This window comes from Manis javanica, chromosome 15, assembly GCF_040802235.1.
Source record: "Manis javanica isolate MJ-LG chromosome 15, MJ_LKY, whole genome shotgun sequence".
Classification (NCBI taxonomy): domain Eukaryota; kingdom Metazoa; phylum Chordata; class Mammalia; order Pholidota; family Manidae; genus Manis; species Manis javanica.
In genome coordinates, this window is record NC_133170.1 from 88,833,512 (window position 1) to 88,857,665 (window position 24,154).

The 24,154-nt window shown below is 50.9% G+C and overlaps 1 protein-coding gene across 1 annotated transcript; it reads left to right on the forward strand.

Annotated features, from left to right (window-relative positions):
• The first annotated feature begins 13,198 nt into the window (after window positions 1-13,198).
• On the forward strand, window positions 13,199-17,167 carry LOC108387634 (cystatin-C-like). The gene is made up of 3 exons (XM_017645962.3): window positions 13,199-13,504; window positions 15,966-16,076; window positions 16,808-17,167. Exons 1-3 carry the CDS (start codon window positions 13,271-13,273, stop codon window positions 16,889-16,891), a joined length of 429 nt encoding a protein of 142 aa, XP_017501451.2. The 5' UTR covers window positions 13,199-13,270; the 3' UTR covers window positions 16,892-17,167.
• Window positions 17,168-24,154: the final 6,987 nt, after the last annotated feature.

The window sequence follows — 24,154 nt, forward strand, 5'->3', positions numbered from 1 at the left end:
CAGAGGGCCTGCAGAGCTTTCTGCTCAAAGAGCACTTGATGAACATGTGCAATGTGAAGCCCAGAAACAAAACCTGTGTCTGGGTGCCATTCTGTGGGTGGGCTATGTGTTTAGCAAAGTCCAGGCCATTCCCCAGTGATGACCAAGCACTGTTTTCCCACGTCTGCAGTAAAGGGAAGGCCTGTACCCACAACCCTGCCCCTTTCCCACCCAGGCGACCGGGCAGCAAGGCCAGTGAGATTTCTGCTGCTCAGCCTGCAGGACAAGCGGGCAGGCCGACAATCCTTTATGCTGCCCTCTTCTGTTCTCACGGCGAGAAATTTACCTTCAGGAAGGGACGAGGCTGGCACCTACCCAGGCCAGCCAAGGCAGAATGCCAGATTAAACGTGGAGAATTCTCAGCGCCTAAGGAATCCACTTGGAATCTGTGAGGGATTCCACAACTGGGCGAGGAAGCCCCTTCCCATCAACCACTGTTTTGTTTTCACGATCTCCAGGTCAGGCTCTCCACACCACCAACAGCTGAATCATTACGAAATGTGAGATCTGCACTCACGCTCCTGAGGAATGCGCAGCGAGCCCCACCTGTGTGGCGTGATTCGTTTCGTTTCGCTCTTGCAGACCTTGGGGATGGGAATTACCGCTCCTTTCTCTGTTCCCTGTTCAGCCTCTCCCATCACTTTCCAGGCCCTGTGGTCTCCAACACCAGCCGGCTTCCCGCTTCCACAGAAGAGGAACAGGGCTGGTTCACATCCCCTTTCTGCCCCAGGGACTGTGAAAGTGACTGACCTTCTCCAGCTCTGCATTTCGATATCTAGAAATCAGAGGTAATGTCTCCCTGGACTGTCGGACAGGCCCTGGAACCACGTGGCCAGCGGCAGCTCGCCTGGAGGCCCTCCTGCCCTGCCTGGCCCTCCTCCCCTGCTCTCCCCTGCCCATCAGGTCGCCCCCGCTTCCTGTGTCATTCCCTGCCTTCTACCCATTCTCACAGCCTCACGGGGAGAGAGAATTAAATTTCCTAAGCACTCTGGTGGACATTTTAGGAAGAAACGTACCTATTCATAGGATGACCCTTTTTGGCACAGACCTCTGGGTCTCACATCCCCAGAGTCCTTGGGCCCTTACCCAGCCAAGGGAAGGTGGGTGCCTTCATCTGGAATTCCACAACAGCCGGTCCAGTTCCCCACAGCCACATGCTCTGAGAGGTGGGGACTTGTGAGGTGGGCCGTCTGCTACTTTCACAGGACTTGCACCTAAGATTCAGTGAGTAGGGTTTTTATAAAAATAAAAGTATTTGGTAGGATGTGGATGTGTGCATCAATGCATTAGAGAGGATTGCCTTGTTCCAGGAACTTCATGAAGTGCTGTGTGACATCTGTGTCCAGCTGCAGTGCCGCCCGGCTCTGATGGCCCCGAGGTCACCCCACCTCTGCTGCCTCACCCTGCCTACCCAAGGGTTTGGTGCACCCCATGCAAAGCTGTGTCTGCCTGGGAAGGAGTGTGCCAGTAGTCACCCGCCCTCAGCTAAACCCTTCGTGTGCTGTGGCCTGAGGACGGATGCCCTGGCCCATCACACGTGCTCTGCCTCCAGCCTGTGGCCCTCGCCACTCATGCCTTGGTCCAGAATCACCTGAGGAGACTGAGGACCATGGACACCTGGCGCCCCACCAAGCACTTGCCCGGAAACCTGGGGTGCTGCCTGGCCCCCAAAAGCAGCCCAGAGGGCGGGAACCACTGTCAGGGCTGTGAGCAGGCCATCTCAGGAACCCAGGTCTCAGGTGCATCCACCTCAGGCAGCCTGTGAGCCTCCTCCCCAGCCCCCAGGCCACAGAGTGGGGGCTGTTCTGCCTGCTCCTGCAGGGCGCAGGGGGCCACTGGTGGCAGAGAAGGGGTGGGGTGGGGATGGGAGAGAAGGAGGCGTGGCCTGTGGCCTGTCCCTGAGGTTGGGGCCTCCTGCCCAGTGCTCTGGCAGCAGCCACACTTAGGAGCAGCTCGGCAGCCCCGGGGACCCAGCCGGGCTGGTGGTGTGGGTCTGCTTCCAGGAGAATTCTTTCTGACTCCTCTTTGGGTCTGGGCTGCCCATACACGGGTGGTCACCTGTCCCTCTTACACACTTTTCAAAGCAGCCACACTAGTATATTTCAGGCATAGCACTGGCTTCTAAATGTAAACTACTGTCTTGACCCACTTGCAGAATCCAGCCAGCCTATCTAAGGTCTGTAGACCTCAACTGATGGTTAAAGCAAAAGGGAGCCATTGTAAGTGGCATTTGCTGGAGGACCCTCAGGCCTTGTAAAGGGGCCAAACTTTCCAAAGAGCCTCATATTGCTCGGAGGAAAGGGAGTACAGACAACCCTGTGGCCGACTTAGACACAGCAGCACCAGCATCTGGGGCTCTGCCTTGACCCTAAAGGCAGGGCCCCACCGACAGCAAGCAGGAGCCTCAGCTGGGAGCTACATTTTAAAAGCCTGGAAGGTAATCACATAATAATGATGATGATAATAATAATAATTGCAGAAAAAAATCACCAGTAGATGCTAAAACCACTGGAGAAAAATGATTGAAGACCAGGACATTTACAGAGTCCAAAGGTCTGTCCCCACCGATGACTTCTCAGTGACAAAGAGAGCAAGATACCTGGGGAGACTGGTTGACACCACCTTACACACATGACTGAAGTGAATGTCACCAGGGAAGGGACACTCCTATATCACGCGTCTCCTGATACTGCCCGTGTGCTGCTTCTGTCAAAAATCTTCACCTTGAATCTAATTGTCGAGAAACCATTGGAGAGACAAAAATTATTGTAATATAATAACATACATATAATAGTATTTTTTAAAAACTGTTTTGTGCTGTTCAAAAATGTAAATGACATGGAAGACAAAGCTGAACAGTTGTTTCAGATTCAAGAAAGGTAAAGAGACGTGACGGCCAAACACCAAGTGGGATCCTGGGCTGGACTCTGAGCCACAAGGGAGAAAAGGCTGTGAAGGACATTTTGGGGACAACTGGAAGAATTTGAAAAAAAGACTATTAGATAGTCATAGTGCATAGATGTTAAATTCCCTGAATTTTATCATTATGCTGTGATTGTATAATAAAGAAAAGTCCTTTCCTTGAGGTACTTCTTTGTTAGGCAGAAGTATTTAGTGAAAAAGGGCCATAATACCTGCGAGCTACACTTTTTGGTGGCGCTCTGGAGAAGATGCCCAGGAATGTAGCTCACCAGGGGGACGAAAGGAGGAAGAGCAGGTCATCAGCCTGGCGCCTCGCACGGCTGAAGGAGAAAATGTATTTGGTGTCTGCCCCATCTTTGCATCCTTCAGTGACTTTTGTCCATGTCACCAATCTTTCTGACAAGGAAACTCTGCCGTGTGGCTGGTTGGGTGAGTGTGAGGGCTGACGGAGGCGAGGCCTCCGGTTTGCTCACAGGTTGGTGGCCAGGATGCAGCCCAGGGGTGCAAGCAGCTGGGAAACGGACCAGAACCCATGGACCTGGGGCCCAGGCAGCCCTCAGGGCCCTTGTCTGCTCAGGAATGAAGAGGGGCAGAGTAAGGATTGTCTTGCTGATGGGTTTCAGCCCTGGGCAAGTTTGCTGTGGATTCAGTGTGACCAAAGACATTGACAGCAGAACGTTCTTGGGGTAAAAGGGTTATACACAAGTTTATTTCCAGGTGGCAGGTCAGTCACTGAAATCCCATTCACTCAGAGGGAGTCTGCATGCAGCAAACTGGTCTCTGCCTCTGGGCCTCTCTGCCTGCACAGCCGTCCCACACAGCCTCTCTGCACAGCTGTCCTGCTCAGCCATCCTCTGGGCCTCTGTCCTCGGCCCTGCCACCACTCCAGCCTCTGCTCTGCTGTCCTGCAGCTTTGCAGCCCTGCCACCATGTTGCGCTAAGAGCGCTGGGTGGAGCTCTTTATATAGAGTCAAATTGCCCACAGGTGTGCAGTGAGCTAGTCAACCAGGTCCAGGTGAGAATCCTGGCCACAGGAACTCTCATTTTACCTACAAGGATATCAGCCCCATTCCCTCTGACGGCAACCACAGGAATGGGGTTACGTGGTGGCCATCCACGAACAGGACTCCTCAAATTGTTGTTTTCTGTTAGTAAGTTGTCTTTGTGTGAGCTAAAAAAAATACCTGCAAGATAGTCTCAAAAGAGTCAGCAAATAATTGTCATCATACTGTGTATACATATATGAATTATTTTTTAATTTTATCAAATGTACATCACAGTGGTTCAACAGTCCCCCTCTCCCCACCCCTGTCCAGTCCCCTCCCCTTGGTAATTACTAGTCACTTCTCAGTGTCTGTGAGTGTAATGCTGTTTCGCTCTTTCTGTTTTGCTTTGTTTTTATACTCCACAAATAAGTGAAATCACGTGGCACTTGTCTTTCTCTGCTTGGCTTATTTCATTGAGCATAATACCCTCTAGCTCCATCCATGTTGATGCAAATGGCAGGATGTCTTTTCTTTTCATGGCTGAATAATATTCCAATAAATGACTCATCTGATAAGGGATTAATATCCAAAATATATAAAGAGCTCGTATGTCAGGTGCCCTCTCATGTGGCCGAGGCATAACACATTGTCATGGAGGCTGCAAATTAACTTCCTCAGGATGTTAGAGCAGGTCTGGTCCTTCAGTTGTGCTAACAGGGACAGATTCTGGGGCAGCAGGAAGGGGAGAGTTGCGGTCCTGAGACTTGCACTGCACTGCTCTTTGCTCACTTGGGTTTGAGAAGAGTAGCCAGGTGTCTGAAAGTGTTATTTAAGGATTTCAGAATGATAGAGAAGTTGCACAGTTTTGGGTAGTTTATGGCTCACTGTGAATTGCTTGTTCCTCAGTGTGGGTAAAATCATAACATTTCCAGAATAGCTCGCCTGGCTTTGTTACATCTGCATATCAACAGGCGTTCAGGGGTGGAAAGAAGTATGGCTTTAGTTCATTTGCATTTTCCACAGGGGTGGAGAAGGGCATCTCCATATCAGTGGGTAATTACCTGGGCAACAGGAGGCCCATCTGTACCTGAGCAGTGAGGGGAGGCCCGGTTTCTGCTGCTGCTGGCGCAGGAGAGAGAGATGGGCCGGACTGCAGTTTTGTAAGCAATAAACGAGTTTTAAACTTTATTTCTCCCTTTGACTGATTTCAATTATTAGAGCTGCTGTAGGTGTAAGCATGCCAGTGTGGCCCTGGGGGATCGGACCCCACTGTCACCTCACAGGCAATCGGGGTCCGGAGGGGACTCAGGCTAACACCTGTTCTTTGCAGAAAATCCCTCTTCTTGGACGAGTTAGACATAAATCAGTCAGTGGTGCCTGTCACTGAAAATGACTTATTGTTCCCAAATCACTTTCTCTGCTAGGTTCACTTGCCTACAGCCATCAGACCTTCAGTATCTGAGTGTGAAGCATGTCTGCTGTTGTGAAGTCCGGGCGGTGCAGAAAACATGTTTATGTGCAGGCTGAGTAAGAACCAGAGGAGAGTGGCATCTGCCCCTCAATCACCGGCACTCTGGTTACCAGCTATTCCCACAGAATTGTGTTCTGCCCTTGCTTGACTTACCTAAACTGTGTCAGCCTCCTTTCTACCCCACTGATACAACCCTGACGCCCAGACAGATTTCATTTCCTATAATTTCCGAGACAGTAAAAACAAGTAGTGTAATGTATGTTCTCAGTTTTACTTCTTTTTTTCCATGTGTCCTGGAAATTCTCCCTTCCCTGTCTTCCTGAAAGAATTAACTCCAGTTCTGCAAGACTTCAGCTATAGTGGGAGGAAATGTTGACATCATTTTCTCAGAAAAAAAAACAAGTTTAAGAGCATGAATCCAGTCCCTTTATTAATTCAGCTAATCCTTACTGACTCATTATGTGCCAGGCCCTGGGAGTGGCAGTGGATAAAACAGACAAAAATAGCAGGACTACATTCTAGTAGGTAAGAGAGGAAAGAAGAAAAACACACAATAGAGTGCCTTGAAAATATTCACAAATGAAGTACAAAATAAATCACTAGAACATTCTCTTTACTACTTTGACCTGATTTAGGCATATCTTTATGTAGAACTATTTGGCAGTCTGTATCCAAAAAATCTCTGTAGCCTCTCATCCTATAATCCAATTCTAGAAGGAACACAATACAAAATATTCACCAAGAGTTTTTTCCCTATAATAGTGTGTATCACAATGCTATTCATCATAGAAAAGAAAAAAAAAACTGGAAACAGCCTTAAAGTCTACCTTTAGAGAAAAAAATTGAACTATGGAATAACTAGTTGAAACAGGGAATAAAACAGGGCTTTCAAAGACGATTGAACACTATGAAAAATGCTCATGATAAAACAACAGTGAAAGAGCAGCCCTGGGTTACAATCATCACGTGGTCTGTGTGGAAAAATGTGTGTGTGCATTCACGTTTACACACAGTCACACACACATAATTTGTCTTCTTTATATACTTTTGTTTTCTTAATTGCTTTTATAAAGAACATACTGTACTAACTTGATTTTTTTAAAAGAACTTTTATTTTCAGATATCAAGGAAAGTTGAATAAATCCGCTCTTTGTCTTTTAAAATCAGGTTTTCCTCTACTGATGGTCGAAACATTTATTAAAAAATAAGAACTAGCTCAGAGGGGGGAAGTTGTTCCCTGTTAGGAAGAAAAGAGGAAGGAACAGCAGAAGTCTGAGCAACCCGGAGTCGCCTCCTTGTGCAGCAGGGCGATCAGACCCTCCCAAGCCTTGAGGGGAGGCGCCTCATGGCAGCCAAAGGCGGACTTACTACGACAGAAACAACGGGGATGAATCTCAAAAACATCAGGCTGGGCGAAAAAAGCCACACAGAGAAATGGACATACTGTAGAATTCCAGTTATATAAACTTCTAGAATAGTCAAAACTAATCTATAATGAAAAAGAAGTCAGGCAGTGGTTGTGTCTCGGGGCAAGAGCCCCGACTCCCTAGGAAGGGGTGAGGGAGCCTTTGGGGTGAAGGTCATGTTCTGTATCTGACAGGGTGTGGGCCACACAGGGGTCTGCGTTTGTCAAGACTATACAGTTAAGATTCGGGTATTTCACGCTAGGCAAATTTTATAGCCAATAAAAAAGGTGTGAATGTATACGAACCTCTAGTTAATGCTATGCATGCTTAACTGTTTAGGGGTGAAGAACGCTGATGTCTTTAACTTGCTTTTAAATGTGTCAAAAAGCTGGATTGATGGATGAATGGAGAGATGGTCAGATGGATAGACATGATCACGTGAAGTACAATATTAATAGCAGAACCTAGGTGGTGAGTGTGTACAGGTGTTTGTTATAAAATGCTTGTAACTTTGTCGCATGTTTGAAATTTTTCATAATAAACCGTCAGCAGAAAGGCACCCCTCTTGCTGACCTTCCTGCCAACCCCCCTACTGCCCCCCAGCCGCCTCCCGCCCCTTCGCTCTCCTCTGTCTCAGGCCCCTTGGCTCCTACTTGGCAAGTATTTTCACTGTGTTCCAGAGAAAACTTGGGGTCTGGCAGAGCACCAGCCTGGAGAATTATTTTCTGATCTGGTTAAAACAATAAGGAAGACTTTATTTAAAATTATTGCAGTAAGGAGTCAAGACCAACAAAATAGGAGAGTTCAAGCTCAGCTCTGAATCCAACAAGGACAAACGGGGGTTTGTAGCTGCAGGGAAGGGGTTCTTGCTGACGCGGTCAACAGGACTCCTGCAAAGACTCAGCACCAAAGTGAGGGATGAGGAACTTGACCAGATATCAAGGGGGGGTGACTCCCACTAGAACAGGGCTCGTGGGCAGGACAAGGTCAGGGTGGGCCAAGGCCGAGGCCTCACGGAGAAATGGCTCAGACGAGCCCGACTGTACATTGTTCTAGTCCTTGTCATGAGGTCTCACTCCCTGGTGGTGGGCAGGAAGGGAGGCAGAGTGCCATGTTGGGGGCAGGGCTGCCCTGGCTGGCCTTGGAGGCCCAGTCCCAGCTCAGTGCGTCCGTCCGTGTGGATTTCAGGCTCTCCAGAAAGGAACAGGAGCCTCTCTGGACCCCACATCAGATGCTGAAGGGCCTGGAATTAAAGGTCACACCAGCACTAGTGAGAAGTCACAGAAGTGTCCATGCCACAGATTTGGAAAGGAGACCCCAACCACCCAGAGACGCCGTGGGGATTGCTTGACCCGAGCCAGAGCCATCCTGTCTTCCCCTGTGGCTGGGGCTGAGGCCCAGAGAAGCGGTGGGGTGCCAGCCATACAGGCCGCCTGCGGTGTCCTGGGAGGCCCTCCCCTGATCCTGCCCCCTTAGCCGTGATGCTGCAGAGAGCCGCTCCGCTCCTGGAAATAAATGCTGATAGGAAGCAACGAGGCTGTGTACACGGTGGGCCCTGAACAGAAGCTCCCAGAAGGACCCTGTCCTCCGTCTTGCCCTGTTCTGCAGGGGCTACCAACAGACTTTCCTGGAGTTCACAGGTTCGTGATGATAGGGCGCCAGTCCCCAGCCAAGCCCTGAATGCTTCCCCGACACTGGAGCACGTGTAGCAGGAGCCCGTGTCTCTCTGAGTCGGGCAATGGGGGCCGAGGGGCAAACATGAGTATGGACTTCGGAACTTGGCTCCACAGAACCCCATGCACCCCGTCAGAGAGGTTCCAATGTTTTCACGTTAAGATGCCGCCAAATCTCGTGACTTGCTTCATCCAGGCTGTCACGGTAATGCCAGATTTCATTGCTTGAAGCCCAAATGTTCAGAACCTCAACTCTTGGCCAACTCAGTATGACCACTTGCCACTTTAGGTGAAGTTTTGTGCACTTGGTCATTTATTACAGTACCATTTGATATCCACTTACTATTTGTTTATTTATTACTGAGAACTGCCACTCCCTCACCTTGATTTTTTCCATCTATTAATCCAGATCATGAGGTCAACAGTCACATACACAGCCTTGTGGGAACATGGTTTTCTCTTCATCTGGCAGAGGGAAGCATGCTCACTTCCTGGGCAGAAAGCCTCTTTCCTCCATGGTGCATGGATGCCGGAAGCCCCACTCCTCTGTCTTATGTCACAGTATGTCTCTGAGTCCCCATTAGCTTATTCCTGAAGCTGTAGACTACAGATCAAGGCAGGGTCTGCTCTGGCACTGTGAACTATGCTTACATCACCACTAAAGGTTGCTTGGTCTGAATGCCCAGACACTGTACTGTGTTTACAGAGTAGCCCCTCTCCAGATCTGTTCCATTGCCCAAGGTCAACCGGAGGTGACCAGCCTCATCCTAGCCTTCCACTTACCAGACCACACTGCAGGTTGGTCTAGTAGCTTCCGTGGGCACCTTATGTTGGGATTAGAGATGTCTCTGTACCAAGATGTCTGCCTCCTCCATGCAGCAGAGGACACACCTGACAGGATGGTAGCAGGCGGTGTAATTGGTGGACAGCAGCGTGTGTCCTCATTGAGGCCACTCCCCACAATACACTTGCACCTACCACCGTGCTCCAGCTATCTGGGTGCCCTGCACCTCCCTCCTGATGACAACAGTTGGGAGGATCCCTTACATTTCAGCTTATCCTTGTAAGACTGGATCCCCAGCTGTCCAGTGTGGGCGGGGAAAACACCATGAGAAACAATTCCCACCCTTCATGGACAAGTCTGCTCAGAAACATCTGGCCAGGCAGAGCCCCGTCTTTTCTTGCTCTGCATACCTGCCCCTTTTGTGTTTAAGAATGCATTGAAGACCACCTCTTTCTTATCAGGCTGCAAACACCACCCCTGTTATACTTGGGTGTATCTAGTGGGGTCCCATGATTCTTCTAGAGAACCCCAACTGGGTTAGAGGGTGAGGGGGAGAGAGGGGGAACAGAGGACACCCCAGAATGTATCACATTGGCATGTAGATTATTTTGAGCTGTAGGCAATCAAGACCCAGCTGACTCGGGAAAAGCTTTTTACCTCCTCAACTGCCTCCAGTAATTTAGACGGGGGCCTGTACTTTCTCCTTAATAATAAATTAGACAGGGGCCTGTACCAGAAAGAGAGCTATTGCCAGAGATGCCTTCTCCATCTGAGAGACCTGCTTGCAGGCAGGGCAAACCCCTGATTACGGAGCACCTGCTCCTCCTATGTCCTGGGGTGTCCTTCTCCCCTCTGATGCCCCAGCCCCTTCCCCTTTCCTTAGTTCAGGATGGCATGTAGCCCTCAACTGCCCAACTACCTTTGAGTTTCATATTCTCACGGGGCTCCTCCCACACATACAAAATTAAATTCATTTTTCTCCTGTTAATCTGACTTAGGTCAATTTAATTATTAGACCAGCCAAATAACCTAGAAGTGAAGGAAAGTGTTTTTCTGCTTCTTCAGTTGTAAGTAGGCCTTGGGCAACAGGCTCTCACACCCTAACAGTGAGTTCATTATTAATGCCATTCTGGCAGGCCAGACTCCTGCTGCTCCAGCCCCAAGACCACAGAGGGTCTGAGTGCACAGTGACGGGCAGTCGCCCCTCATCACTCCCAAAAGTCCTGCTGGGTGCACTTCAAGGACCCAGAGGCCTCCAGATATTTCTGGAAGGTCTGCCCCTTCAGGCACGGAGCTTAAGAATAAGAGAAGAAGTGCAGCCGCTATCTGCTTGGAACAGCCTCCCGTCCTCTCTACTCCCACAGCCATATTCAGGCCCAGACCTGCAAGGTCCTGAGCCAGGGGCTCTGTGGCCCACACAGCACCCGGCTGCCCCTGTCCTCTCAGTCCGCACAGAAAGAGAACAACAACTAGGTCAAGGCAACGACTGGGGAAACTCAAAAATGATGCTGAGTGAAAGAAACCAGACACACATGTACCCACACCATGTGATTCTGATAAGTAAAAATCTGAAACGTCCTAAATTAAGTGACTTAAGGGTCAGAGAATGAGGGAGAGAGATAAGGGAAGGCAATCAGCCAATAGCCATGAGCCATAGTAACCAGAAACTCCACATTCTTGGATGAAGTCACTTCAACACCCGCCTAGAAGGTTCCCAGAACCACCGCATCTCTTTTGCGCATGACCAGTGTCTGACCGGCATCAACGACCCATGCACAAGCCTCCTCCGCTGACTCACCACCCATCCCAGGACCTTCCCCACCTTCCTTCAGGTTAGCCCACCTTCCTTATCTGTAGCCAGTTGAATTTGGCGAACTTTGTTTTCTTCAGACCCCTTCATAAACGTGCCTGTTTCTTCAGTCTGGTGGACGAGTTGCTTTTGTTAACTGGCCTTGCTGCTGGTGAAGCAGAAACTGCCTGCCCTGGGGCTCAGTCCTTTTTCTGGCTCAATAAAAGCTTTTGTTTCAGAGATCTCTCTGTCTCTAGAGTTTCTGGTTTGTTCATTTAGTTTGTGGGAAGTTCAAGGACAAGTGAAAACCGGGGTGGGCAGGGACATTGCCAGGAGCCGGGGTGGGCACCGGGCCTGACCGCACACAGGCGTGAGAAAGCCTTCTGGAGTGAAGGAACTGCTCTGAATCTCGATGGACAGCTTATGCTCATGTGCACATTTGCTGAAATTCCTCAGTCTGGACCCATAAAATGGGATGTTTTGTTGTATGTAAATGATGTTTTATTTAAGTAGATTTTTTGAAAACCAAGACAGTTTTCCAAGGGGTGCACAGAAGACCACAGGCATCACGTGGCTGTCTAAGGGGGAAGCGAGAGCAACCCACGCCCTGGGCCATTCGCTCCCTCAGAGGCCCGCCTCCCTTCACTGTCTCCTCCCACCCAGCACCTGCACCCTCCACCTTTGACCCCCACCCACAGTGAACTGTCCACACAGCTGCCAGAGTGAGCTTCCAGATCAAATCCCTTTCCTGGACAGGGTTGTCCAGCAATCCCCCACAAGGCCTCTGCCCCTGCTATTCTCCTATTCTCTCTGCCCAAAGCTCATTCCCTGTCTGGGCAGGTCTCCTTGGCCTTTAGGTTTCGGCTTAAACGTCTGTCTTCTCAAAAAAGGCTCCAAAAGGCGTCCCATTACACTTCCCACGGCCATCCATCACTCCCTGATCTTGTTCGCTGAACACTCCCCGCGGCCTCCACCAACACCCTCACTCTGGGCTGTAATGCCACAGCCACTAGCACACCTGGCCGTGGGCGCTTGAGATGGGCCGGTCTGAACCGACACCTGCTCTACAGGTAAAATATGCACACGACCTCAAAGACTTGGTACACACACAAAACCATGTAAAATATCTCATTTACAATTACTTGTATATGTTGAAATATTTTGGATATATTGGGTTGAATAAAAAATATTAGTTACTGTCACTTGCTTTTCCTTTTTTTAACGTGTCTACTAGAAAATGTAAACACATGCGTTCACGTCGCCTCTCTATTGCGCATTCATTGTACAATGGCAAGTTTGTGGCTCACAGCACATTCGCTCACGCTCCACCGCTTTGTTGGCTGAATACATAATTGAACTGTGAAAAAGGCAATCCGATGATCACTTCCCAATAAAGTTTAATTCCTTTATGTATAGTAGAGAAGTTCCCCAGAACTGGACACCGACAGGGTTTTCCTCCGCCTCTGAAACCCACCCCTTCTCCAGATTCCTAGACTTCAACCAAGGGCTTTGACAATCCCCGGAGGCTGGGCCGTCTTTCCCCCTTTCAAAGGAGAGAGATCGGGGGCTACAGGCTTCGCAGTCTGAGGGAGGGTAACACCTGAGACCACAAAGTGGTCTGGGCTTGGCAGCGCTCCAGAGAGCTCGAACTGGAGGTGGGGCGCTGGACCTGGGGCAGCGGACCAGGGTGGAGGGGACAGGCCGGGGGACGGGCGGGGTGACGGCGGAGCGAGAAGGGGCGGGAATGGACTCAGGGGCGGGACCGGGAGGGGAAGAGCCCCTGACCGGGGAGGAAGGCAGGGCTGGAGAAGAGTGCAGGACTCGGGGACGAGGCCCGGCACTGAGGGTGCAGACCCAGACTCGGGGAGCAGGACTGGGAGGGGCCGGGCTGTGGCGTGAGAAGGACCGGCGGAAGGACCGGCGCGGGCAGGAGCGCGGAAGAGGGGCGGGGCTGGAGCGAGCCCAGGGGCGGGACCGGGGCGAGGCGGGGGCGAACCTGGGGGCGGGGCCGGAGCGGGAGGGGCGGGGTGCCGAAAGGGGAGTGGTGGACACGTGGGCGGGGCTGGTGGAAGCGGCGGGGCGGCCGGAAGGGGCGGGTCGGACCGCAGGGAATAAAAGCGCAGAGGCGGGTGGGGCGGGGATCGCGGCCTCCTTTTCTCCTTGCCGTCCGCCTCTCCGAGCTCCGTGCCCCGAGCCGACCATGGCCCTGCGTGCCCCGCTGCTCCTGCTGGCCGCCCTGGCCCTGGCGCTGGCCGTGAGCCCCGCCGCCGGCTCGAAGTTAGGCCGCTCTCAGTTGGTGGGCGGCCTGATGGACGCGGACGTCAGCGAGGCGGGCGTGCAGCAGGCGCTGAACTACGCGCTCAGCGAGTACAACCAGGCGAGCAACGACGCGTACCACAGCCGCGTCCTGCGGGTGCTGCGCGCCCGCAAGCAGGTACGTGCGGCCGGGGCCCGGGGCGATCGGCCTGGGCTGGAAATGCTCCGAGATCGGGACGTGGCTTGGCGGGGGTCCGGGAGGGGCCGGGCCGGGCCGGGGATGTGGCCTAGAGGGAGACCGGGAGGGGCCGGGCCGGGATCGGGACGCGCGCGCTCCTCAGCCGGGCGGTGTCCGGGCCTTCCCCCCCGCCCACAGCCCTGCGCGAGCGCGTTCCCGGGCGTGCCTGGGCCTTCGCGTCCTGCGGCGCCAGCACGGCCGGGAGGCCGCGGCTGTGGGTCAGGGTCCGCGTCCCGCCCGCGTGCCCCCGCGCGGCCCTGCGGGACACAAGGCTCGGTGCGAGCTGTCAACCCAATGTCCGCAGGGGAAGGAAAACAGACCCTCAACCTTGGCTGCCTTTCTAGTCTGTCAGTAAATGGTTTTTTAAGCATTCTTTTCCCTTTAACTTCTTAAACTCAACTTCAGATTTACAGAGCAGTTGCATAGAACACCGCGGATCCTTCATGCATTCCTCAAATGTTAAAATGTTGTCATATTTGCATGATCCCACATACGTGTGTGTAGGGTTATGTGCACTTTGCTGAACCTTTGAAACACATCAGTGTATATTTCTTAAAAACAGGGTCATTTTCTTACATAACAATATAGTTTTGAAAACCAGGAATCAATACTGGCAGTTACCTAATGTACAGACTTAGATGACCGTGGTCGTCCCACTGATGTCCTTTGTAGCCAAGGACACTCCTGGGTCACGAACTGCAGTCACTGTCCAGCAGCCCCACTGCTCTGGGGCAGCCCTTGTGTGTTTCAGGACTGGCCTTTTTGAAGGGTCCACCCAGTTGTGCTGCCGACTGTCACCCAGTTAGGGCTGGCCTGATGGTTCCTGGCTCCTCAAGACGACACTCATGTTATGCAGAAGAGCTGCGTTCTCCTCCGTGCCTCTCAGCTGGTGCCTCTAAACTAACCTGGCCTCATCCAGCAATGGCGTTTGGGACCAACACTCCAAACGTCCTTCCCGAGGCAGGGACCCTCGCTGCTTCCCTGAACACCCAGAGGTCATCAGCAAACATAGATGAGCCCGTGAGCTGCCTTGGTGTGCAGTGCATCCCAGGGCGGAGGGTCTTGTATAAAGACCAAACCTGTCTAGAGATCCTGGAGCGTCGCTTCCCAGCACAGGTCGCATCTGTGGGAGTAGCCTCTTGACCGTCACATCTCATCCCCACCCCATCTCCGACAGCGAGGGTAGTTGCATGTCACCGGGGGCAAAGAGGACGACACCTGGCCCTGCCTCTGCCAGCCTGCTGGGGAATTCTGGCCAGATAAGGAGCACAGTCATCAGAGTCAAGAGCAGGCAGGCCGGGAGGGGGTGCTGGGAGCGGCTGCTGGCCCTTGAAGGAAGGCTGGTGTTAAGACCAGCTGGACTGTGTCCCACTGGAGAGCAGAACACAGCCACTCAGCAGCGGAGTGTGGTACTGCATCAGCAGTTAGGGCTCATTTCCACCTTCTCTTGAAACTTCAGAAGATGATGGGTCAAGACCAGACCCATTTCTCCTCCTGCAGCAGTCTGCTAGCGCTGTCCCCTTCGGACGGGACCTGCTCATCCAGTCCTTGCCAGTCTGCTCCTCTCAAGTGTGACACTAGTTTGGTGTCACAGCCCATCGGCCCATGTGGGAAAACTGACACCAGAGGGCTAATGGAACTTCCCTGTGGTTCCACCAGGCAGAGTCTGGTGCCTGGCCCTGGCCACTCGTCCCTTGTTCCCCAAGTCTGATGAGGCACATCTGTGCTTTACCCTTTGTGAAGACAGGGCTGACTTCTGTAATCTCAAATATAAAAGACACACAAGTGTGTGACACACTTCAGAACTATCCCATCAAAAACAACACTTAGAAGGTAGGCATTCCAGGGGCAGTCTTTTATTAGCCTAAAACATCCACGTGTGCGTGAAGCATCCCATTTCCTACTGTTAAGCAAGGGAGTAAATAAACCTGAGTTATTTGGTGGGATTGAGGTTCTGTACAGACTGAACACTGAACTGGAACTCAGCTTACACACAGTCAGCAGGTTAGTGTCCCCGGATTGCTGTCATGTAGGGCCATCACCATGCTTGGCCCTCACTCTGGCTCCGGGCGCTGGCACCGTTTATTTGCTGACACCCTGGCTGGCTTCCCAGAGCTGCGCCTTCTTTTCCTGAACTTAAATAACAGAATTTGGACCCCTGGCTTCCACCATCTCTTTTCCTGCTTCTCGTACTCGACAGCTTTTGGAGCTGCTCCATCAAGTCACAGCGGGGGGCCTGGGGCACAGCGGCTTGGCCGCCTCAGGAGATGGCCAGGTGCCCTCTGGGTCCCGGCTCTGGCAGCCTGTGACTGCTGGCAGTAAGGCCCAATGGCAGGAGGGTGACTGAGTGTGTGCAGAAGCGGCCGGTGTCCTGAGCAAACCCTGCTGTCGGCATTTACAGGTCGTGGCTGGGATGAACTACTTCTTGGATGTGGAGATCGGCAGAACCACGTGCACCAAGTCCCAGCCCAACTTGACCAGCTGTCCCTTCCATGAGCCACCACACCTGAGTGTATGTGCCTGATGTGGGCTGGGGCCCAGCCATGCAGGGTGGGGGGCAGGGGTGTGCCGGGGGTACTCCATGTGTGAGTGCTGGGGGGTGTGCTGTGTTGGGGTGCATGGCGAGGAAGGGTGATGTTTGTGTGTGTGACTGAGGAGCTGGGGCTCTGTGTGTCTGGGATCATTGCCTGTTGCTTAGAGGAAATAGTGGCAGGAGTTTGCTGGGGCAGGAGACGTGGCCATTTAATCCCAACCTCAGCCGCCCAAGCAGGTTAGAGGGAATTAAAGGCCCGTATGTGTAGACCCTACTCAGTGAATACCAGACTTTCCCAAAGGGCTTGGCTAGATCGTAGGAGGTCTCGATGCCTGGAAAGAGCTGTGCTCCTCCTGCCCCACCTCTTTTAGGGGGTTTCCAAGACCCAGGTCCCAGCCCCTGGGTTCTTCCTCTGGCCCACTGGAAGTGGGGGGAACTTAGGGATGGTGCCCTGCACCCTCTGGGGCTTTGAGGGACAGGCTGCTCCTCACAAGGCTATGTGGGTATGATGGGACTCCTGCTGGCTGGGGCTGGGGGCTTGAAGCTGTCTCCGGGATCTGGAACAATGGGAGGGGTGACCATGAGCCACTGCAGTGACCCCTTCGTGTCCCGGGGCCAGCATCCCTTGCTGCGCTCCCTGGCAGGCTGTGGCTGGGCATTGTCCTCCATAACTGTCACCCAACCTGACGTGCCTCTCTTCCCTTTTACAGAAAATGCTCTGCACTTTCGAGATATACACTGTCCCCTGGAAGAACACAAATTCCCTGACGAAGTCCAACTGCCATAGTGCGTAGAGGACCTCGTGACAGACGGGGCAGCCTGACCACCTCCCACCCACAGCCCACCTCGCACTCCTACCCCTTGTGAGCTCCTAAAGCCTTGGGTGGGCACCACCCTGGCAGGAGCTCCCTCAGTGTGCCAGACCCAGGAGACAGACAGAGAAGGCTTCTCTAGAATTCTTGGAATAGTGATGTGACTCTCATTTTTCTTTCCTTTAATTGCTTTCTGAGTGAACAGACACAGTGCATGTGCTTTCCCATGTCACCCAATAAAGCAGGAATGTCAGCTGCTGCTTGTGTGGTTCACTGTCTCGGGGATGCGCCCAGAAGGCCCAGGCAGCTACTTTATGAAGAGTTGCTTGCACTGTGCTGTCTAGAGGGCAGGCAGGGAGCGCAGCCCAGACCCATCGTGGCAGGGGAGTGTTCTGACACCTTGCTGGGTGACTGACAGGCAGAGCTGGGAGCTCAGGCTCCTGGTAGTCAATCAGCTAAGGGAGAGGAGAGGACCCAGCTGGTGGCCCTGAAACGAAGATGGCAAGCCAGGGCTGGACAGCAGGGAGGGGACTGGGAGCCCATTCCAAGCCGCCCTGCAGGGCTCCAGCCGGTAACAGATTTCAGCCATGCGTGCTGAGCTGATTGGACTTCTGGGATGCTCAAGTTCTCTGGAGGCCAATACAGTGATTTACATCTCCTTTCCACAGAAGGCTTTAGTCACCTGTGGAGACAGGACTAAACTATGTATGTGTAACTGATGGGGAAATACCAGCCAAATCAAGGTCAGGAGTGAAACGAGTGAGAACAGTGCTTCTCTGATAAATGCCATTACTTTGTGACCTACCAGGGCTTTACTGATTTATACCATACAGTCCTTTTCTAGGATCCCATTTAAAATACCCTTCTGCGGAGCTTAATGTAAGGAATATAGAATTTAAAATAAATGAGACTGACACACGGTGAACTTTCTTTTTTTGAGGACTTGAATGAACAGGGAACATCCCACCGTGTCAGTGTCCATCTATGGAATGGTGGGTGCTTTCATGCCCAGAACAGGAAGGAGCCAGTCCTAAATGGAAGACAGTTGAACACGCTCTCTTTGGCTCCTCCCTTTCCTGTCCACCCCAGGGGCAGCCTTCTCAGGGCTGGTGTGGCTGTGCTGCCCGCAGGGCCTGCTCTGAGCAGCAGGTGTGAAACTGTGGGCTTGCAGCTTCCAACCCGGAGGGTGAAATGACGGGAAGCCCACCACGCCACTCCCAGGCCCACTGCTGCACCCCACCTGGCAACCCTAGAATCGGGGGTGCCATTCCCTTCCAGCGCACCTCCTCCCCCCAGTGACTAGCTGGCCCCACGAGTTTGCGCCCTTGTCTCATTTCCACCACACTTGCAGGCAGAGCCTGCTCCCCTGGACTCTCTTTAATGAAAGGGCTTTGGGATTAGAGAAGTGAAGCGCTGCTGCCAGGCCTGAACTGGTGAGATTTGGGCCCAGTCCCGGGCCCTGCAGGGTGTCATGGACTTGGGGATGATACGTTTATGTTGGCGTGGAGGAACCAAGTCAGAGACACTGAACACAGAGTGGTGGGCTGGGGCAAGAGCCTTCCCACAGCATCTTTCCTGCCTTGGTGAAAAATGGTGATTGCACAAGCAGCCGGGCACCACAATGACAAGCTGATTTCATGTAAAGCCACCCCTTTGTGGACACTTCCCACTTCTCCTCGTGCAAGTTGGGAGCAGGGGTTGGGTACACAGTTCATCACCTGCACTCCCCACACCTTCCCCCATGGGTCTGCTCCCTTCTTCTGCTACCAAGGCCTCCACAGCCCAAACCACAGGAGCTTGGCTTGGTGCCACTCCAGGTCCCCCCAGGTACCCAGTGGGCCTGTGGATGCAGTGGTATGACCCAGAGGATCTCCAAACTGATGTCACTGATGCTTAGGGGAGGAAGGACACCTGCAACTTTTATCTGCAGTTTTATGTTCATTTTAAATGCAAATATGTGTGTATTTTTCATAAATTTATCCATATAAATAGATTTAGCACAGCGCCTGGCTCTGAATAGGTTTTAGGTAGTTTTTCATTATCTAATTATAAATTTTGGTGCGTTTAAAACACGGTCCTGATAGTCTTTATACATTGAGAGGAGGAGTCTGTGAGCCTCCTCCTGACCCTGGGTGGGCGTGGGACTGCTTCAGTTGACATCTGCAGAGGAAGTGACCCTGGACCTCCAAGGAAGGGTTGGAGAAGGCCCCAGGGTTTCTGGCGGGCTCGCTCGCACACCTGCCTGGAGGGGAGCCAGCGGTCCATGTAAGGAGCCCGAGCCCCCTGAAACTGCCGTGCTGGAGAGGCCCCCGCAGGTGCACCCTGGACAGCCCAGCCAGAGCCAGCAGCACCTGCCAGCCAGGTGAGTGGGCCGCCGAGGACGTCCAGCCCAGCTGAGCTCACAGGCGGCCACAGCCCTGGCTGCATCTGACGGTGGCCACCTGAGAGCCCCCACAGGAGCTGCCCAGCTGCTCCCTTTCCGACTTCCTGATCTGCAAAACCGAGCAAGAGAAAATGTTTGTGATACCATACCTGCAAGTGCCAGGGTGACTGGTCGCACAGCAGTAGTGTCTGGGACATGCCTGGGTGTGCGAAGGGGCTGGAGCCCAGGCGCCCTGGCGGCAGAGGCCCAGGGTGAGAAGCCGGCTGCGTGGCCTGGGCAGCTGTGTGCTCTCGCTGAGCCTCAGCCTGTGGTCGGGCCTCGGGTAGCACAGGCCCTCCAGGCGGGGCTTTCGGAGTCCAGTGTGTGCACATCCCTAAAGCATCTGGAAGAGCACGGTGTGTTATTCCAGACTGCCAACAGATTTTACTTTTGTATGGTATCTTATGAGTCTAAGTAAACGCAGACAGACAAAACCAAAAACCAAGTGAGAGAGTGCTTGGCCCAAACTGTTTGTTAGATGGGTGAGCCTCTGAGAGATTTCAGACAGCTCAGCAGGTGTGCAGAGCAGTGATTCTGACCTCCTCAGTGCCAGCACTGGGCATCCCTGGCCTTCAAATGCCATTGGCCTCACTGCCAGCAGTAGTGCCCCTTGACCTTTAACACCAAGTCATGGACCTTATCTGTCTCACTGGCTCCTCTTTCCCACAGTACTTCCCGTTTGTCCACCCCATCCCTTCCCTCCAGATCCCTCGGCAGGTCCAAACCCTCCCTCTGTGGGCAAAACAATTCAGCTCTTTCCAGACCTTCCCACACCCATGAAGGTGTTCAGAAAATATGCAGCTTCTTAGTGGAGAGGATCCACCCTCTTGGCAAGGTGCTTATGATCATGAATTGCACCACTTATTTTTCTTTTATCCAAATCCAGTCCCCTGAGGAGTAGACTAAGGAAAATGCCCACCTTTCCTGAATGATGACCAGTCGACAGATGGCACTGATGACCGCTTACCCCACAGGCTGTGGTTTGTCATGGGTCACACCGTCCACGTGGAGGCAGTGTTCCTGAGTCCCTGGGGTCTGTGCTGATTCACAAACCAGTAAACGCTCATCTTCTAATGGTAACATGGAATGATCATCCACGCAGCACACTCACTCCCTCTCACTCCACCTGTTTCCAGAACATGGACTCTACCTGTTGTACCAGGATTTAGAGAATGTGACCTTGCCAAAGGCTGTCAGGGCAGCCCATTTCCTGCCCCCACAAGCCTTAGTGATTGGCTTAAAGGTGGCACGTGACCCAAGTCTTGCCACCTGTGGATCATGAAGCTTAATGGTAGGATTTGTTTGAACAATTTGAAAAGGAGTCTCTTCCTTTCTCAACATGAAAATGGGAAGACAGGAAGCCCAGAGAAGCTCTTTGAGAATGAAGCCACATTACGGGTGGCATCAGAACTGAATAGAGAGAGAACAAAAAGCAGGCCGGTTACATCACTTGAGCCCCAGGACCAAGCAGAGCCCAGTGACAGCCCTTCCTCTGAACATCTTAGGTATATGAGCCAGTAGTTCCCCTTCTCTGGACCTGTCAGGTTGGTTTTCTGGCATTTGTGCTCTTGGGAGTCCTCTAACTGCTAAAGAAGGGTAAGGAGTGAACTCACCACTCATTTCTCAGACCTCATAGTCCCAGGACATTTCTCAGATGTTTCAAAAATAACACCCCAAGGGATCAGTTTGCAGAAAGTGGAGGCCCTGCCCTCTGGACCTTGGAGGCATCAGACCACCCTTAATATTGCAGTGGTGACAGTGCAACTGTGGCTGACAAGTAGAGGCATGAATCAGACCATTAAGAGACAGTAGGGTGTCCACCCACTGTAAAGAAATCATCATGTGAAAGGAAAAACAGATGTTGTCAATGGAATCTTGGAAGCCAAAGCTGTAAAACTGGTCGATCATTTAAAGGCTGTTAGAACACAAGACTCCTGTGCTGATGACCTCAAGTAGTTTCTGTTCAGTGATGCACACGAACGCAGCACGATCCCCAGCCCAGTGGCACACACATCCTTGTAGGTATTCATTTGTCCGGGAGACTCAGGCCTAGCTGGAGGAATGGGATTCTCGGGTATGAGGGACTGTGTGCTCCACCTTCTGGCACACATGCTCATTTATGACTAAGGACGGTGCTCCCAGAAGTTGTAGATGTCTACAGAAATACAAAAATATTACTAAAAACCTTAGAACTTCAATGGCCAGTAAGAGGGAGATCCCAGTTAGACAAGATCATTCACTGATGAAGTGCCCTTGAATGCAGGGCTTTCCAGTCAAGCAACTGGAATGGGATTAAATTAGCACGCAGATGGCTCTGAAAAAAGTCAAGATTCAAAAATAACTTCATGAAAGATTCATTTCCGAAGGTTAATAGGAAAGTGAAAGACCTGGAACAGAAGCCGGTAAGACCAGTGTGCCCCTCCCGCTCCCCTTTCCTCCCTTGCCTGAGTGCTCGCAGCCACTAATCCTCTGTCCGAATCGCCTTCCCACCCCGAGACTCAAGGCCCAGAACCAAAGCCTTCTCGTTAGTGGCTTCACAACTCCAAGAGCTCCAAGACCAGAACCCTAAAACCATACCTGGGCTTCCCCGCTGCCCCTCCTAGGGGTCCACCACCAAAACACTAGCCCAGAGTCAGCGTCTCATTCGCAGGCAGCCAAGGCACTCACCCCGAAGGTGGACCCCGCCTGGGCAGAGCCAGGGTTGGCAGAACCCCGGGAGGCTCTCCAGTACCTGCTGCCAGTCATCCCCTTAAACAGCCAAGAGGAAACCAAAACAAAAAGTAACAGAAAGCCCTGCCAGATGGATGCCCTCTGGTAGATACTAAGGCTGCACTTTCCACTTTAAAGCCCCTTTCTCTAGAACCTGAGGATGGGATCCTGAGAAGCCAGCCAAGGGTGACAATTCTTACCAGAGCCAGCTCTCCCAAACCCATGCCCATAGTGCCAGGCTGAGAAGGGCAGAGTTTCATGCTGTCCTTCCCTTTGCAGATCCAGACTCCTGTGAATCTGGTTTAGGGGTGCCAATTAACTGATCCTTCCCCCTGCCCCAGGGACAATCATTTCTTTCACAGTTAACACAATTAGTGCAAGGGAACTAAAGATATTCGGGGCTTTCAGTAAACCTGTGTTGTGTCACATTGAAAAATTTACTATGAGGAAAATACACTTCTAGAAATTGTGAAATGTATTTATGAATTTGCCAATCCACTGGATGCTGCCCTAAAATCGTGTACATTTTGGCTTTCACAAGGAAGTACTAATTCTAAAGATTAAGAATTCTTATCAATTAAAACTGCTTGGAAACAATAAGAGTGAGAGGAATCAACTGTATATGAGAAGTAGGTAAGGAAAGTAGATTGGGGTTTTTTTTTGTTCTTTTTGTTTTGTTTTGTTTTTTGGTGGGATAAGGAAAGGTATAAAGCACAGGTTTTTCAGCTGTTAAGAGAAGAAAAAACTAATTTTGTCCTAAGGTAAAATAACTTGTTGTTCCAAATTGAGATGGTAGGGAAAAAAACCCACAGGACAGAACCTGAATGGATACTAAAAAAGTTGTAGACGGTTTATTAGAAAAGGAATCTGAGAAAAGGAATTTTATATGTAGGTAAGCGGGCTAAGATTGGAATGGATGTATTTATATATTTTAAGAATGAAATTTAATAATAAAAGTACACTAAAGCAAAATCAGAATTTGGTTTTCTCTCTGTTAAATGGACAAAGTTTTCTTAGATTATTGATCTGCTTTTAATAAGAAATTGTAAACAAAGATTTCTCTTTATCTTTTAAGTAATCAGCCTAGAAAGCAAAAATGTGTCTTACCAAAATAACTTACTGTGTTTCACATTGTTTTATTGGGTAGTTGATTATTTAAGACAACCCAGTCCTTTCAATATTAAAAGAGCTAAGGTTTTTTTTTTTAACAACTATGTACATTTCTGTATTTGCCTTCAAAATCGTTGTCACTTTAAATGGAAAATAAGTATTATTTCACAGTGAATTATGATCCAGTGTAATGAAGTGTTTTAAAACCTTTGACATTTTTTTTATTTTATAATTTATTTTATCTTAATTTTTTATTGAAGTAGAATTGGCCTGCAGTATCCTATTAGTTTCAGGTGTACATCGTAGTGATCTGATATTCTTACACATTGTGAAGTGATCCTCACAATAAGTCTAGTTAGTAATCATCACTAAACAAAGTTATTGCAATATTATTAATCCCTATACATCACCATTACTTTTTTATTTTGTAACGGGAAGTCTGTCCCCTTAGTCCCCTTTACCTGTCCCACCCATCCTCCAAACCCTCCCAGCTCTGGTAACCAAGTTTGTTTCCTCGCCTGTGAATCTGTTTCTGTTTTGTTTTGCTTGTTTATTTGTTTTGTTTTGTTCCACATACAGATTCCACATATAAATGAAACCATATAATATTTGTCTTTCTCTGTCTGACTTATTTAACTTAACCCTCTAGATCCATCCATGCTGCTGTTAATGGTAAGATTTCTTTCCTTTCTATGACTTAGTAATATCCCACTAAATATATGTGCCATATATATTTTTATTCATTTACCCATCAATGGATATGTAGGTTGGTTCCATATCTTGGCTATTGTAAATACTGTTGCAATTAACATAGAGCTGCATACATCTCTTTAAATCAGTGTTTTCATTTTCTTCAGATAAATACCCCAAAGAATTGCTGGATAGTATGGTAGTTTGATTTTTAATTTTTTTGAGGAACCTCCATACTGTTTTCCATCGTGTATACACCAATTTATATTCCCACCAGGAGTGTACAAGTGTTCCCTTTCTTCTGTATCCTCAGC

Bases quoted from the DNA above. Each gene is read 5' to 3' on its own strand.
- LOC108387634 (XM_017645962.3), top strand. From the start codon at position 13,271: ATGGCCCTGCGTGCCCCGCTGCTCCTGCTGGCCGCCCTGGCCCTGGCG. The intron at 13,505-15,965 runs GTACGTGCGGCC...CGGCATTTACAG, and splicing joins TGCTGCGCGCCCGCAAGCAG to GTCGTGGCTGGGATGAACTA. The intron at 16,077-16,807 runs GTATGTGCCTGA...TCCCTTTTACAG, and splicing joins ATGAGCCACCACACCTGAGT to AAAATGCTCTGCACTTTCGA.